The 17,557-nt window shown below is 34.8% G+C and overlaps 2 protein-coding genes across 2 annotated transcripts; one reads left to right on the forward strand and one right to left on the reverse strand.

Moving 5' to 3' along the window:
- The first annotated feature begins 439 nt into the window (after nt 1-439).
- On the forward strand, nt 440-6,569 carry LOC127633437 (charged multivesicular body protein 2a-like). Its single transcript, XM_052112526.1, has 6 exons — nt 440-598; nt 3,763-3,930; nt 4,035-4,214; nt 4,331-4,461; nt 4,566-4,627; nt 4,723-6,569. The coding sequence occupies exons 2-6, from the start codon at nt 3,763-3,765 to the stop codon at nt 4,842-4,844; spliced, it is 663 nt and encodes a 220-aa protein (XP_051968486.1). The 5' UTR covers nt 440-598; the 3' UTR covers nt 4,845-6,569.
- A 1,367-nt stretch (nt 6,570-7,936) lies between these two features.
- On the reverse strand, nt 7,937-14,066 carry msl1b (MSL complex subunit 1b). Its single transcript, XM_052112512.1, has 9 exons — nt 13,878-14,066; nt 12,527-13,232; nt 10,876-11,072; nt 10,467-10,774; nt 10,335-10,399; nt 10,181-10,248; nt 9,951-10,078; nt 9,755-9,827; nt 7,937-9,357 (listed from the first exon to the last, which is right to left on the reverse strand). The coding sequence occupies exons 2-9, from the start codon at nt 13,130-13,132 to the stop codon at nt 9,270-9,272; spliced, it is 1,533 nt and encodes a 510-aa protein (XP_051968472.1). The 5' UTR covers nt 13,133-13,232; nt 13,878-14,066; the 3' UTR covers nt 7,937-9,269.
- Nucleotides 14,067-17,557: the final 3,491 nt, after the last annotated feature.

Raw genomic sequence — 17,557 nt, forward strand, 5'->3', positions numbered from 1 at the left:
ACAATAATGTGACAGTTTGCATATTCAGAAAAAAGTCATATTACAGAATAGCAATGTTTAACTTGAAAAAGAGAGGAATCATTTTTTAATATAAATAAACAATCAAATAAATAATATTTTCTCCCTGTGTGTCAACTATAATATACAGTAAGGTATAACGTTGGGGGTATTTATATATATATATATATATATATATATATATATATATATATATATATATATATATATATATATATATATATATATATATATATATATATATATATATATATATATATATATATATATATATATATATATATATATATATATATATATTATAAAAATAGTTATTCGGTGAAGTAATATATATTACATTTTATTACGCTGGGGGCATTTGGATTTATTGAAAATTATTTTTTGACGCATATCCTGTGACGTAAATTTACACAAAGGAAGTATTGACATTCACATGCGGAAGTAAGAGTGGGGAAAACAATCGGGTGGATCGACGAACAGTAACTTTTAATAAGTTGAAGAAACAAACTGCGGCGTGGTATCTGGCCTGAACAGCTGAGGATATCTCTGGTGGACGTTTTCCACATAAAGAAAAGTCAAGGTAAAGCCGAGAATGATGTAGGGTCGGAGGCCTCCCAGGTTTCTATTTATGCTGAGCTCATTTTAAACAAATGAGTTTATTCTTCATATTTGGGGGAAGAACCAATCGGGTTATGAAAGGACATGTAGCCGTTAATATGTAATCATTTAAAGTTTGAGCCTGGACTGGGCTCAACATTAACGCTTGTCCTGGACAAGTGGAAATTTACTTGCCCGACCGGACAGGATGCCCAGTACGAGAAAATATGGTAGAGATCACGTGATTTTTTTTCATGCCAAACGTCTTACATGAAATTGTGTCAACAAGAACGGTAAAAATATACAATAATTATAAAATAAAAAAGCCAGAGGGAGAAAAAAAAAAAAAAAACTATAAAAGGTTAATAAGGTGATGAAAGCATTTTTTTTTTTTACTTTTCAAGGTTTTTTCTATGCCCATCAAAGACAAAACATAGAAGTTATAGTCTACCAGAAAAAGTGACAGCAGCGGATTCTTACCCAAAAATTTGCATTTGTGTATAAAAAATTTACCAAGTATAATAAAGAGATTAACAATGTACTGGATACGAGAATTTGCGTTGTTATAAAGAAAAATAATATTATAAGTGTTTATACATATTTTGACATTTGTTTTTTCTGAGAGATACGTACAAAGCTCGTTCCAAAAGGATTTAACACAAAGACATTCACTAAAAAGATGAGCAATCGTCTCTTCTATGTCACAGAAAGTGCATTTCTTCTCAATATTTTGAATATACTTATGGAGTCTGCTATTACAAGGGTAGCATCTATGTAATATTTTAAACATGACTTCTTCTATATTATTTCTTTATTATTTATGGGGAAGAGACCAGACCAAATTCCAATTAACACTGTATATAATCATCCATTGAAAGGAAGATGCTGGAATAGATTTTCTGTTGATATGATTGTGAACAAAGTGGTTACTGAATTTGACATTAGTAATAAGAATTCCTTCTATTGAAATAGAAGTGTTATTTAGAGAAATAGGATTATAGGTTTGCTCTCCTTTCAGAATAATTTGTATACCACTAGGAACAGCATTGACTACAATATTATACTCTTTTTAATGACACCCCAAAATCTGATTTTCTGGAGCATTCTGAAAAAGAATAAAACTGACCATTGACATCTATCAATTGGTTCAAAATCTAGATATTATTTAAATACCATCTCTCAAAAAATAATGATTTATTTCTGAAAGTAATATTTTAATTATCCCAAATAAAACAACGATGAGGTGAAAAATTATCCATGTATATAGCCATGACAGTAAGGCCTGATAGGTGAAATCTTGCTAATGTAATGGGTGGTTTACCAATTGAGAAGGGGCACTGTTAAAAAAATTAAATTCCTCCAATTTTATTAAAAACAAAATTAGGAAATCTGTTCCATATAGAGTCTGTATTTTTGATTAATCTTTTTTATCCAATTTACTTTTAAAACATGGTTGAATAGGGGTGATCTTAATATTTTATTAATAATATTAATTTAAAAGAAACAGTGCTGTTAGTCTCCATACACACCACTAGCGACAAAGTAGCTGGCAGTGTGAACGCAGCTTGTGAGCGTGCGCAGTGGGGACGCGCACTTTCAGTGAACCTTATGCTACATATATTAATGTATATAAACCTGTTAACTGGACACGCGAATGGTGTTTTACCGCGTCTCTTTAAGCGAGCGATGCAATAAAACTATCACTCCTGTTTATAAACGGACAAAGATGTCTTCATTGCAAGCGCAATGGTTGGAGCGATATTTTGTGTCGTTGTATCGTGGCGCTCCCTTATAATACAGCAAGAAAGGCAGAAAAGGCAAAACCGTGTTGTGCCACCATCTGTAGAGTGTAGAGAAACACTTACAACAATTGAATAATTGTATTTCTTTAGGAACTAACATTGACAGATTAATAAATGCTTTAAAATATATTGTTCATTGTAAAGTTCATAATAGCCAATGCATTATCTAATGTTAATGAAAGGTGCTCTCAGTAATTATTTCCTCATAAAAAAAAAAGTTTCGCTCATAAAGACATGACTTGTAATTTTGCATTATATGTAGGAAATCATGACCACTTACATTAAAATAAAGACTCCAGTCATATCAGTAACCTTACAAAAGCTGTTTTATTCTACATGGAGAGGGTCCGCACATGGGGGCTGCCATGTTAGAATCACATGACCAGCCGCATACTACTCGCTTAATTTCAGTAACCATCCTGTTATTTGACACTTTCACTCTCTGATTAAAGTAATCATGGCTGACTATGAACAATACATTTCTACAATGTAATCTGAAACTGAAAAATATTGATTTTAAATGATGCTGCAACAAAGCCACAAGATGTCAGTGTAAGTTCAAGGTGACACAAAGACAAAAGTTACTGAGTGCACCTTGAATGGAACCTTATTGTAAAGTGTTACCAAAAATTCTGTCATCATTACTCACCTTCATGTAATTCCAAACCTATCAAAATTATCTTCCTTGGAAATAATGTGAAAGAATGTTAGTGTCTGTCACATTTACTATTATTGACTATATATGCAGTGACAGTGAATATTGACTGTGACTAACATTCTGTCAAAAATCGAAGTTTGTGTTCCTCAGAAGAGATAAATTCATACAGGCTTGAGGGCGAGTAATAATTTAAACGTCTTTCTGCACTGTTTCCTTAATGTGATCCCTACTAGCTTTAATAATTGTGATGGAGGCTTTTATTTTTCTCCGGACAAGTAACTTTTTTACTCAGAAAAGGGAATGACCAGTTTACTTGTCCAAAGGACAAGCACATGACAATGCTTAATGTCTAGCCCTGCTGTATTATTGCTGTTCTAGCAATTCAATTCTTATTGAGCTAAAGGGCCTGTTTCATTGCAATTAGCAGTGTATATCTCAAATTATGATGTCATAGTACCACATGCCTGTGAGTCACTGTCATTCAGTCACCTGCGTAAACCTGAATTCCTTTTATGTGACCTAATCTTCCATCTATAGTGGCAAGAAACCTTTGGTTATCTGGTTTGGACATGTTTGCTCATTTAAATGTGTTTTAGGAGAGTAAGGAAACTAATCCTTAAGAATTTTAGACCAAAAGAACTCCAAACAGTCAGATCTCATATATATTTTCTCATTTGGTCATGTCAGATGGAGTTCATATTTGGAAAAAGAAAGACTCCGGAGGAGATGCTCAGACAAAATCAGAGAGCACTGACTCGAGCCATGAGAGATCTAGACAGAGAACGCCAGAGAATGGAGCAACAGGAAAAGAAAATAATTGCTGACATTAAGAAAATGGCCAAACAAGGACAGATGGTAGTTTTTTTTTCATTGGACATCCATGTGTCTTTTGTGTCACTGTTGTTGATACGTCCACATTAAGTGTTGCTTAAGTGTAAATAATATTCTTTTTATGACAGGATGCTGTTAAGATCATGGCTAAGGACTTGGTTCGTACAAGGCGGTACGTTAAGAAATTCATCATGATGAGAGCCAATATTCAAGCTGTCAGCCTTAAAATCCAAACGCTGAAATCAAACAACAGCATGGCACAAGCTATGAAAGGAGTCACCAAAGCTATGGCCACCATGAACAGACAGGTATAACTCTCTGTTCATTAAGTGTGTTTCAATCTTTATTTCTCTTGTCAACAGAAAACAGATCACTGGTATTAAAATGCAGTTGTTTAAATGGATGCCTGTTTATCTCAATGCAGCTGAAGTTACCACAGATTCAAAAGATCATGATGGAGTTTGAGCGCCAAAGTGAAATAATGGACATGAAGGAGGAGATGATGAATGATGCAATCGATGATGCAATGGGAGATGAAGATGATGAAGAGGAGAGGTGAGAGCTTGAATTAATTTATTAAAGTCTTAACCTGGAGATACCCAGTATATACCTATTAGACAGCAGTCTCCTGACATGCAATGTGTTTGCTTTGAATGCAGTGATGCTGTTGTATCTCAAGTTCTGGATGAGCTGGGTCTGACACTTTCTGATGAACTTTCAAGTAAGGAAAAAAATATTATTACAGTTACTATGCATATAAGATTGCAGTGATCCTCAAGAGCTTCACATATTGCCTTTGTCAATTAATTCAAACAGACCTGCCTGCTACTGGAGGAAATCTCTCAGTTGCAACTGGGAAGAAAGCTGAACCTCAGCCTACTCTGGCAGATGCTGATGCTGACCTGGAGGAGAGGCTGAATAACCTCAGAAGAGACTGAGAATAAAACGACTTTTAGTAAAGACTTTTTATATATGCAGAAATGTTTGTGCAAAATTCGCTTTACTGAAATTTAGACTGATGCAAAGAAAAGAGGGAGGAATGTGGAGTATGTGGATGCAGTCTGTTTTGTTTTGTTTGTTTTTCTGATATTAGATGCCTATCTGCATCCCTGTCGTTTTCTGTCTCTTCTAATGATACTGGACATGCTGCTGTATAAATGTTTCTCTGCCAAACAAGTAACCCAAATGAAGATGCAATGCATCAGACAAAAGTTCTAACCTAACTTTTAAGGAATATTAACACTAAATATTGAATTAGTCTAAAAATGGTTTATGACATCATCTCTTAAATAAATAATAAATATGGATAGTGATACTGAACTTTTATATAAATGGTGTAAAATGTAGCCACTGGAGTTTTTAAATCTCTCTATATAAAGGGACCAAGGAGTACCCTCTTTGAAATACCTGTGCCATTGTAATATCGTGATCTCTGCTAATTATATTTTAATCTTGATCTTTCAGTGAAACGTGTATAATAAAAGTGGTGGTTTATACTCTAACGGTCAAAAGTTTTGAAACTTACTCATTCTTAATTTTATATATATATATATATATATAATTTTTTTTTTCATATTTTAGAATAATAGTGAAGTCATCAAAACTATGGAATAACATAAATTGAACAATGGGAATTATATCGTGACTAAACAAAATCCAAAATAAATCATAACTGTGTTATATTTTAGCATGTTCACCCTTCACATTTTCTCAACAAACTTCTTGAGGCATCACCCTGGGTTGCTTTTTAAACAGTATTGAAGGAGTTCCCATCTTTGTTGGGCACTTATTGGCTCCTTTTCTTTATTATTTGGTCCAAGTCGTCAATTTTATTATTTTTTTTTTATATATAAAACATTAGATTTGTAATGAAATTAATATGGTGATAATTATATTTTTGTCTACAAATCTAATTTCAAACATTTAATCATACACCTTCAGATCAAATTATTTTGAAGATCATGAGAAAATGTTTAGTCAAGTGTTTCAAAACTTTTGACCTGTAGTGTATTTGATTCTCAGAGTGATTGAATCTCTGATCCCAACACCCTGGCCTGTTCTTCATAAAAGCTTAAGTGGATAGTTCACCCATCATTTATTCGCCTCATGCCAAAATGTTGAAGTTCAAAAAGCACATAAAGGCCATATAAAAGAAATCCAAATGACTCCAGTGATTATATCCATGTCTTCAGAAGCGATATGATAGGTGTGGTTGAGAAACAGATTGACATATGTTCTTTATTAAGATTGTTTAATGTTCTTTTTTTTCACATAAAGAGCTTCACAATTTTGGTACCCATGCACTTGCATTGTGAGGACCTACAAAGCTGAGATATTCTTCTAAAAATCTTTCTTTGTGTTCAGCAGAAGAAAGTTACACACATCTGGGTTGGCATAAGGATGAGTAAATGAGAGAATTACAATTTTTTTGGTGAACTATCCCTTTAGTTTGCAAGAGACCACATCTCAAAATAAATTGTCATTTCATAAAAAAATCATGGAGGCTGTCTCCCAATGCTAGTTTTTAAGTCTTAAGACATATTAAAAGTAGAGAATAAATATTATCTGTATTTATCTCATTGTGAATCATAAAGAGGTGGTATATTTTGAAAAATGATTTATTTTGCTTTTTTGTTTTTTCAATAAACATTTTTTCAAATTTACCATGAAGTGAAGTGACTGATATTTTTTAATTTGATGTTTGTTTTACAACAGCAGATTGAATATCAGATTGTGCGGTAATTAGGAATCTCGGAGAGAAAGGTCTGTTATATTTTGCTCAAAATCAAAAGAAAAAAATCTATTATATTTTGCATTAAGATATACATGAAGCCTATTTGTAGGACCACAATATTGGTTTCATTGTTACATTATTTATATGACAAGACTTATTTCACACAAACTGTCATTACACATCATGACAATAGTTCATCTTTCAATTCACAGAACCTCTCTCAATGTATGATGGCAACTTTCGAGAAAAATCATAGAACTACATTTTTGAGATCTACATCAGTTAAGTTTGATCATGACAATTTGATTAGTTTTATATTATTTTCTGATATCAAGCAAAAGTTTGTAAGATTAAATGATTGAATTCCATCTCAACTCAATGCCTGCAATTAAAATTGGTTTGGTAATCTGGTTTCACTGCTAATCTGAGTTGAGAAAAAATACAAAATGTTTCGTATATTTTTGTATACAAAGATGTGATTAATACATACAAATTCACATTTATATATTTTTATATACAGTATACTGTAAGTATTTATCTTTAGAGGAATCAAAACTAAGAATTTATACACTCACTGAGCACTTTATTAGGTACACCTGCACACCTATTCATGTGATTATCTAATAGCCAATCATGTGGCAGCATTGCAATGAATAAAATCATGCAGATATGGGTTAATGTTCATATCAACCATCAGAATGGGGACAAAAGTGATCTAAATAATCCCAACCATGGAATGATTGTTGGTGCCAGACAGGCTGGTTTGAGTATTTCTGTAACTGCTGATCTCCTGGGATTTTAACATACAACCCTAGAATTTAATCCAAATGGTGCCAAAAACAAAAAAACAACCAGTAAGGGGCAGTTCTGTGGACGGAAATACCTTGGTAAGGAGAGGTCAACAGAGAATGACCAGACCGGTTCAAACTGACAAAGGCTACGTTAACTCAGATAACCGCTCTGTACAATTGTGGTGAGAAAAATAGCATCTCAGAATGCATAACACGTTGAACCTTAAAGCAGATAGGCTACAACAGCAGATCACGTGGAGCACTTTATTAGGACAATAGTGTTCCTAATGAAGTGCTCAGCAAGTGTATATGCATATAACATGATGCTTCATGAAGTCTTTGTCTCAAGTTCTCATTTTGATCTCATAATGACCGATTCCACACCCATATAATGGCAAGTGCTAAATTAATTGCAAAAATTAAATAAAACATACTACACAGAACAAACATGGACACACAAAACATAAAAAATCGAGTAAGTCAATAATGAAATCATAGAGTGCATTTTATTTTATTTTTTTGAAAAACAAAAATTCTTATTTTGTAAATAATGCTATCAATATATCATCTATACTCGACTTAAAACATTCTGACATTAAATAAAAAAATAACAGCAACATTTGACTTATTTATAGCTGGTATGTGTCATTAAAGCTATTTACAGTGGTCCAGATGTACACATTCAGGGGAAGAAACAAAAAACTTCTGGATGTATGTTGCACTAACAAGATCAACACATTTATGCGAAAATAGAACATAAAAAATCTTTACAATTTGAACAGGAATATCTATAAGAAATTAACACAAATAACCTAAAATTAATCCCATTAGGCACACAGTTTATCCAAAATTAATACAGATTAGCAAAATCTTGGGCATTGTTGAGACTTGAGGAAAATCTGTGTATAAAATGTATGTTTTTTTTCCAACAAGAAGGTTCCGGTACATTAAACATTACAGCAACAGACCAACTAATCAATCCAAAAAATAACATTAAGGTTCCTTATAATTGTTCTTAAATCTGCAAGGGATGCCAAACTGAGATATGCAGACCTCCAGCATACACCTAGATGGTAATATAAAAATGTTTGCTACTCTTATACACCAGAGCATCCTTAAACATATTAGCATCCTCTTCCTAATCCTGCCAACTTCTAAATGGCTATGCTATGTTTACAAAAATATGTACATTTTTAGGTTTCATTAAGACATTCATGCATAATTACCATTTTTAAAACAAAACAAGCTCTTTAAAGCCATTCTCAACACAAATATATTGAGGCATACATGCAAATGTGCATCAATACTCCTTTACCACAGTTTAGTGCACATTAAAACATTATTTGCAGCAGAGCCTGCACAACCAATATCACTTAGCCTCAGTGATAATTCACAGAACAGGACTACAGGTAAAAGCCTAAATCAGTAAAGACCGCACACTGATTGTGTGCAAACTAACACGCGTCCACACTCATACGTTTCTGTTTGAAAAACGCATTGATTTTGATACATTTAAGCCTCTCACCCACAACAAAAACGCTCTCCATAACCTCACACTTTGGAAAACGATGATGTTAAGGAACTGAAAATGTATAAGTGAGGATGTGGCCTAAAACTGCAGTTAACAGGGCAGTTGGTGCTTTATAGTCTTGGCAACATAGCATGATAACATCACTGCAATGCTGCCATTTCATTCTAGCCTAAACAGTCTCTGCCAGCAGATAGCGGACTGACACTAGACTATAATGATGGGCAAATATCTTGTCACCTGACTGATCAAACCCGGCTTTGCTCATCCATGTAGCATTCAACTTGGAAACATGCACAAAATCTGTGACTCATTTCCGACAGGTTCGATGGGGAGTCTTTTTCTGATTTTCAATACGACACCGACTTTTTTCGTCAAGCCATGGCAGCTCGAAGTTTCTGCAGAAAACAAAAGTGGACTGACATGATCAATATGCCTTTTGATTGTCATATGATTCAACACTTCAAGCCAGTTATAGGTGATGTGTGCAATTTTTTAAATGTTACTTAATCCTATCCCAACTAATTATGCAGTGAGATCATCTATCTAATTTGAAATTGTAACCAAAATGTTGCAAAGCATCCCAAACATTTGGATCAATATAGCAACCCAATATAGCGTTGACTTGAAAACATTACTGTATGTTTGGGTCAGGATTATCTGTTTGGCCATACGACTGCAGATGGATTATTATTTTTTGCAATTACATTTGGTGATGCTAGTGATGCAGAATTTTCACACTTCACCTAAACTTTTACTTGACTTAAGATATATTTGAAGGAGAAATTAACTTACTGTGCAGGCAAATTGGGCAAAGGATGACCAAAGGCCACTACTGGCAGAAATGGTGTGATTTCAATGGCCTCCACTGTACGGTGAAGGAAACAGAATCAGTCAAATGTTATCAAATACCAGCTTTATTTGTTCCTAAATGCATAAAATGCAAAAAGAAGTAATCAAAATAATATGTTTGAATGTAGAAGGGACATACCACTGTCAACATCAGGATAAAACGAGGACAATTCGGGCTCGCTTTCCTGAACATTCATCTTTTTCTTCTCCATGCGCTGCTGCAGTCTATGAAGCATACGCTGTTCACGTATTCTCTGAATGTCCCATCTGACAGGAGAAAGATAAGCATACATGAACAGTCAAGTAAATTAACTGAAAGCAATACAAAGGGTTGACGCCACAAACATCTCTATGCGAGAAATAACTCACCTTTTTCGTCTCTTCTCATCCAGTTCTAGCTTTGCGTGGCGTTTCAGAAAAACGGTATCATCAAGATTCTACAGGATAAAGAAAATACAGGGTTAGCAGTGAAATTCACACTTGGGTTTATGTGGAAGAGTGTGTATGAATGAATTACTCTTACCTCAGGTATGTCAAAGGCATCCTCCTCACACAGGGGTTCCATGTCAATTTCTCTCCAGGATGGAACTGAAAAATATTTTTGGCATTAGAATAAGTAAACTCACATGAAAACATACTTGAGCCAATCACTTACTTGCAACATCCTCCTCTTTCTTTGGAGACGGTTCCTGCAATGGAGAGGCTGGAGGCTGATGCCAGCAGCACAGGTACATCTCGGTCGTGGTCAAGTATGGGAGATCTTCAGTTTCTTTACTATCTTCTCCCTCTGGATGCAGATCCATCTGTCCGCTCGATTTCCCAAAGCTCATCTTCTCTTGGGGCTCTTTGTTTCGCAAGTCATGCTGACATGGTGATGTCTCTCCTGTCTCTAATTTTTGGGGGGTCAATCTTGTGGCCTTACCTCTTGACCTCTGCATCTTAGCATCTAAGAAGTTGAACTTCCTAGACAGAATATTTACAGGTCAAATCAGTCAAGCCACAAGACAGAATGAGTGATTGAAAACAGGAGAGGGAGACTGACTGGTGAATTTCCCATTTGTTACCTCTTTTGCATCTTGCCACTTTGATTCAACTGAAGTGACTTGGATGTTGGAGTCTGCGGGCTATCCCCCAAATCGGATTCCCAAAAGTCTTCTGAATCAGGGACCCATCTCTCTAATGGCTGAAAGAGCCTCTTGTCACGTGGTTCCTTACTTAACAACTGCAAACGCCGTTCCATCCTCTCAATACGGGCAAGCAACTGTTTCAAGACAGGTAAAATAGCAAATATATTATAAAAAAAAAAAAAAAAAAAAAAGGGCTAACAATTTACAATAAGGTCATATAAGATAACGTTAGATAATGGACTAGTTAACATGAACTGACAATTAAAAATATTTTACAGTACTTGTTAATCTTGTTTATTGGTTAATGTTAATTTCTACAAATACTAATACATTTTTAAAGGGTCAATTTTCCTAAAAATAAAAACTACATCATTTACTCACCCTTACATTGTTCCAAACCTGTGATTTTTGCTATCTTCAGAGAAACATAAAATAAAATATTTAGCAGAATGCTAGCCTGAGTCACCATTCACTTTCATTGTATGGAAAAACTGAAAGTGAATGGTGACTCAGGCTATCATTCTGCTAATAATCTCGTATTCCGCAGAAGAAAAAAAAAGGCTAACAGGTTGTAACAACATACGGGTGAGTAAATTAAGACAATTTAATTTTTGGGTGAACAATCCCTTTAACGAACTCAACTTTATGCATTAACACACTAAGAAATACCATGAATAAACAAAGACGAATAGTACATTAATAAATTAAAGTGATAGTTCAACCAAAAATTTACACCATGCCATCCCAGATGTCTACGACTTCTGTAGAACTCAAACAAAGATTTTTATAAAAATATCTCATCTCTGTTGTTCAATATAATGCAAGTTAATGTTGGCCAGAATTTTGAAGCTACAAAAAGCACAAAGGCAGCGTAAAAGTAATTCATATGACTCCAGTGTTTAAATGCAAAATGAAAAGAGTGGGAATTTACTTGTAATTCTCCTCCTAGGTGGCAATGTGTACAAAGAATGTAAATTGACAAAAATAAGAATGTGAAAGTGGACATTTATGGTGAAAAGGACATTATATATATATATATGTTTCTCACCCACACCTATCATATTGTTTCTGAAGACATGGATTTAAACACTGGAGTTGTATGAATTAAGTTTACGCTACCTTTAAATACTTTTTGTAGCTTAAAAATTTTGGCCACATTCACTTGCACTGTATGGATCTACAGAGCTGAAATATTCTTACAAAAATGTTTGCTTGAGTATTACAGATGAAAGAAAGTCATAGACATCTGGGATGGCATGAGGGTAAGTAAATTATAGAATTTAAAATTTTGGATGTACTATCCCTTAAATTAATAAATGCTGTCAAAAAGTATTGATCATTGTTATTTCATGACACCTAATGCATTAACTTATGTTAATGTATCCAACATTATTGTAGTGTTACCCACATTTTATAAGCCTGCTGATGGAGAAATCATTACCAGTATGGATATTACAAACTATAAACACATTTTATACCTACTGTTATACTGCTCAACAATAAGTTCAGTGTACACAGGCAAACCGAAATAACTGAAACTTGATGGTAACTAGTATCCCACGTCTTCCAAACCATGCACCTTACATACCGTGTCTCTGTCTGATTTGAGTTCATCTATTTCCTTGTCCTTAGACTGCAGTTGTTGTTGCTGTTGCTCTATCAAGTCCAGTTGAAGCAGAAGTAGTTGTTTAAGGCAAGTGGCTTGTGTGTGAGGATGACCTGTGATCTTCCTCATATTCAACTTTTTACCCTCTGTATGTTCATGAGATGCCCCCATAGTTTCTAACCCTTTCACACTCTTCTCATGTGAATTCATGGATACAAACTCTGGCTTATTATCAATAGAGTTGGTCTGTCCAAGTGGAGTTTTACTTTTTACTGGGGTTCCTTCACCCCCCATTTGTTTTGCTTGAGATGACAGTGTTTCTGTTCCCTCAGAGCCAGCCTCTGAAGCGACAGCTAACACTCTACCGAGCTTTAGAAGCAATGAAGTCCGTTCGACTTTCCCACCCAGATTCTTGTCCAAGATCAGATGTTGTCTGGTGTTGTTTGAAGTGTCACCAGGTCGATCTCCTTGTTCTAGGACAGTGGAAGCTCTTGGGACACTAACTGGGTGTCCTGTTTGAGATGGATTGAAGTCAAGGTTATTCGAGTATAATCCCTCTTTAGAAAAACAATCAGGTCTCATATTCATGGCGAAGAAAAAACTCTACTCTATAAAACATGGCTCCTTTATTGATTATATCCCATCAACTTGTTCTGTCTCGTCTGAAAGGATTGGTGCGTCTGCAGACCTGTACGTGCAAAAAAAATAAACATTTAGCATTTTTTATTCAATTAGACTCTATGTTATAGGACACACACAAACATATGATTGCATATAATTGAATGCAATGGAAATGCGAAGTCTGCAGGGAGTAAATGTTTATCTTTTCTGTCTATACGTTGCAAACAACTTAACATAGTTTATAAAGTTAAACAAAACCACTGGGTGACCAAACACCAAATAAAACACAAACCAACCATATACTCTCAGCTACCATTTATAAATTATTTGTTTAAAGGCTAGAAATCAATTGCCTGTTCATAAACATCAGATCACTGCAGCTCTCTGCAGGTTGGACTTCCCTAGCTAGCGAGACGTAATTTACTGCATAATGAACTAATACTACATCTACTTGTGGATATATTTACTAAACGCGATGATTCATTTAATTCAAGAATGATAAATGATTTAACTTCAGCTAGCAATACATAACGCGCCTCCATTTTGATTCTCATCATTGCTAGCTAGCCGCTGTTAGCAAACGAGGTGATGAAATACAAATACGCTTTCACAACACAGCACGTTTAAATCCACTCTATATGGCCTGTTTTAGATTGTTACGGGTTCTACACCGGCGATTTCAAATACGTTTGAAATTAACCTTGTGCATTACTTTTATTGGTGTCTGTCCCCCATTTGCAGGCTTGATCCCAATATACGACTGCGTTTAGATTCGGTGCGCATGCGTCACGCGTGGACATGTTTACATTTAGTGTGCTGGATTTTTATCGAGGAAATTTAATAAATAATGTGCGTGACTATTTTAATCTGCACAAATAATGAGCATCATGTCTTAAGCCTATGAAAACAGGATAGTTCTGGAAAAGAAACGTTAGTTATCTGAGGAAGGCAAAATATGGATCATACCGGCCACACTTGTGGAGAGAACCATTTTGACGTCGTTTCCTCTGACGTTTTCCACTGTCATCGGTTCATTTATGAAGTGACTAATTTCATATTCATAAATGCAAATTTACTTATAAAAACAAACTTTATGGGTTTCTACTAAGTACAGTTGTAAATTGTTTCAATTGGAGACTTTTTGAAAATAAATGCTATTAAGACATTTGCTCTTTACAAAGTATTAATTTGAATTATTTATGTATTTTTAAACCCTTTATATTTATTGGTATATTTTTACCTTCCCTTGGTATTTTTTCCCCTTTTTATTTTATGTCTTAAAAGTAATGTTATACATTTCCTTCAGTATCATGTTTCAAATGTTATAATGCTGAAGGAAATTGAATAACAACAAAATATATAGTTTATTGAATAACAAAAGTAAATGAAAAAAGAAGTGACTTCTGTGAAAGTGCAATGGTGGCCAGAACTTTGAAGCTTCAAAACGCACATAAAATGTAGCATAAAAGTTATCTATATGACTCCAGTGGTTTAATCCATTGTCTTCAGAAGCTATATTATATGTGTACGTGAAAAAAGATAAATATTTAGGTCCTTTTTTACTCCCTGCCCAGTAGGTGGCGATATGCACGGAGAATGCGAATCACCAAAAACACAATAAGTAGGATGTGAAAGTGAAAGTGGAGATTTAGAATTAAAAAGGACTTAAACATTGATCTGTTTCTCACCCTTACCTATCATATCGTTTATGAAGAGATCTATTTAAACACTGGAGTCGTATGGATTACTTTTATGCTGCCTTTATGTGCATTTTGGAGCTTCAAAGTTCTGGCCACCATTCACTTGTATTGTGTGGACCTACAGAGATTAAATATTCTTCTAAAAATCTTTTTAGTTTTCAGCAGAAGAAAGAAAGTCATACACATCTGGGATGGCATGAGGATGATACAAATTAAAATACATGCTGAAATATTAGTATGACAACCGATTTTAACACGTATCACCACTGTTTTTCTTTAAGAAATAATTCAGGTTGAGTTCTAGACAGAGAACGTCATTTTCAGAGGACCTCATTTCCTCTACATGCACTTTTATAAGGCACTTACATGTGTGTAACTGGTATCGCCAGCAGAGGGAGGTGCTGTACTAATGATTATTGTTTTTCCCACGCTGGAATTTCTCTCATGCCTTTGATGCATTTGCACAAAATAAGTTTTTATTAAAAGAATGTGTCGTTTTATTTCAGCTCAGAGTTGTGATCCAAATGTAAGATGAGGTTCACTTCACTCAACTGCCTTCAAAAGGGCTTCAGGCTCCAAACTTTAACCCTCTTGAGGACAGAGATGGGGTACGTCAGGCCCCAACACGTACCGGCCCGCGAGGCCATTTGAGAAATAATTAGAAAAGTATAAAAATGGCATTGTTTCGATTAACTTCAATTATTTTATTTTTTTTTAAATATTGATTACAAATTATTTTAGATACTTTACCTTATAACTTGCAGTCCTAATCACTCTTGCCCTGCAGAATCAAAGACTCGCCACACTTGTCTATTTACCAACTCAGTGACCTACAATCCTACAGTTTTATGGCCTTGGTGTAGTGTTTGGACACAAAACAACAAGAGTGACTTAGTGTCCATAACCCAGCTTGAGCCATCTTTTATCACTACGCTATTGTCCTTTAGGCATGGCCCAGTGCCAGCTGGCCAAATAAATCAGTGGGACTAAACAGTGAGATCCATTACAACCTCACTAATAATTAAAACAAATTCATATTTTGCTTTTTTTTCTCCCGCCCCCCATTTGTTTTTCATTACTACTTTTACAGAAGTGATGGCTGATAAACTCTGATAAATTCTCTCTTTTAGTTTATTAAATGCTAAAGACCTGTATGCTATCTTTGAAAATACATGACAGCTATTTAGGGTCACCAATTCAAGGTGGAAGCAGGCTAGATGTATCATTGTAACTGAACTTTGAGATCAACGGTTTAAAAGTTCTTAGCTTTGCAGATTAAAACATCATGTCACATATATGGGACTTATGGCATTTGCCATATTCACTTTGCATAATGTACAAATGGCTCTCTTCACATATGCATCTGCTTGAGTCTTGAATATGTGAACATGTGTATGATTAATTATTAGATTATGCTGTTCATAATTTTAATACAAATCAATATTTACCCCGCCATATGCTGCAGACACAAAATGGTGTGCCTCTCCTCTTCACAATGGCTTTCACACCAGGAGGCGACAGTAGGCTAACATTTGGCAGGTACCTTTCTAATGCTCTTAGCCATCTGCCAATCGCCATGGCTCTCCCCACAAGAACATAATGTTTCTGATTACTGGGTTAATTTCAACACAGTTTGGCACAGAGGAGGCTCTGCAATCTCTTGCTGCACAGTTAGCATGTTTGGGCGGCAGCCATCGTACTGACAATCTCCAGCCCGATGTTGAATAGTTTTGGGTTTAGCCAAAAGGGATTGCACATTCAGAACAATGGATCCTGGAGATTGGTGAATGCTATGTTGGTCTGCGTTTGACGTTTGCCGATTTCACTAGGATTAGAACATCACAGAAGATCACTTTATATAACATATGAAAGAATGCATCCTGTCCTTTCTTTCTGCTCTTTTTCTGTTTACTTGTGCATACCGTATTTCTCTTACAGGTACATCTTACATTTAATTCATCCTGTTTTTCTCTCTTCTACCCTTTTGGATCTGTATCACCTTAGTCTCTGTAAGCTGTAGTGCTGCTTTCTACTGTATATTCAAGGGTCGGCCTTCAGTGTGAATGACATTGGTTGTTGCATGAGGTGTCAGTTGTAGAATATGATAACACAGGGCTTTTTAATAAATTGCTTTATAAAAAACTAAAATCATCAACTTTTCAGCACTTTCTGTTTTAGTTGTTCAGCTACAGCATTTTTTGGTAGTTTTTGGTGGTACCCACCATAGTATTGCCACTGTGAAATGCACAAAGGTATAGTGTGTAAGTAAAAGGTTTGCGTTATGGTATCATGTTCAGAAATGTATAAAGAAGTTAAGTTATAAAGCATTTGACAACTGATCATTTTCTACTAGTTTTATTAATTGATTTTCAGATATATAAAGTAAATGCATTCATACTCTCAATGCTTTAAAATACAAGCTTCTCAAAAAATACTTTAATAATGCACCACACTCTGTGACACTGATCTTAGAGTAGCTGAATATAAACAGGATTTGTCACAATATGTTCTAAGATTAGGATTCTAAAACAGGACATCTGTTGTTCCTGGTACTCGACAAGGCTAAAATATGATATCTGTTTAGTTTATTCATGAGGTCAAAACAGCCTGTAATATAGAATAGCGTTCATTCTGCGGTTATGATACTGAAAACACTGAGAATTGCACAATCTGATCAGCTTATTAATTGAAT

Source organism: Xyrauchen texanus, chromosome 40 (assembly GCF_025860055.1).
Source record: "Xyrauchen texanus isolate HMW12.3.18 chromosome 40, RBS_HiC_50CHRs, whole genome shotgun sequence".
NCBI lineage: Eukaryota > Metazoa > Chordata > Actinopteri > Cypriniformes > Catostomidae > Xyrauchen > Xyrauchen texanus.

What these genes read in the sequence shown, in the direction of transcription:
- LOC127633437 (XM_052112526.1), top strand. Translation starts at nt 3,763, where the DNA reads ATGGAGTTCATATTTGGAAAAAGAAAGACTCCGGAGGAGATGCTCAGA. An exon ending in TGGCCACCATGAACAGACAG is followed by an intron (nt 4,215 to 4,330) that starts GTATAACTCTCT and finishes ATCTCAATGCAG; the next exon opens with CTGAAGTTACCACAGATTCA. An exon ending in ACTTTCTGATGAACTTTCAA is followed by an intron (nt 4,628 to 4,722) that starts GTAAGGAAAAAA and finishes TAATTCAAACAG; the next exon opens with ACCTGCCTGCTACTGGAGGA.
- msl1b (XM_052112512.1), bottom strand. Translation starts at nt 13,132, where the DNA reads ATGAATATGAGACCTGATTGTTTTTCTAAAGAGGGATTATACTCGAAT. An exon ending in GAAAGAGGAGGATGTTGCAA is followed by an intron (nt 10,400 to 10,466) that starts GTAAGTGATTGG and finishes AATATTTTTCAG; the next exon opens with TTCCATCCTGGAGAGAAATT. An exon ending in GATGAGAAGAGACGAAAAAG is followed by an intron (nt 10,079 to 10,180) that starts GTGAGTTATTTC and finishes TTCTCCTGTCAG; the next exon opens with ATGGGACATTCAGAGAATAC.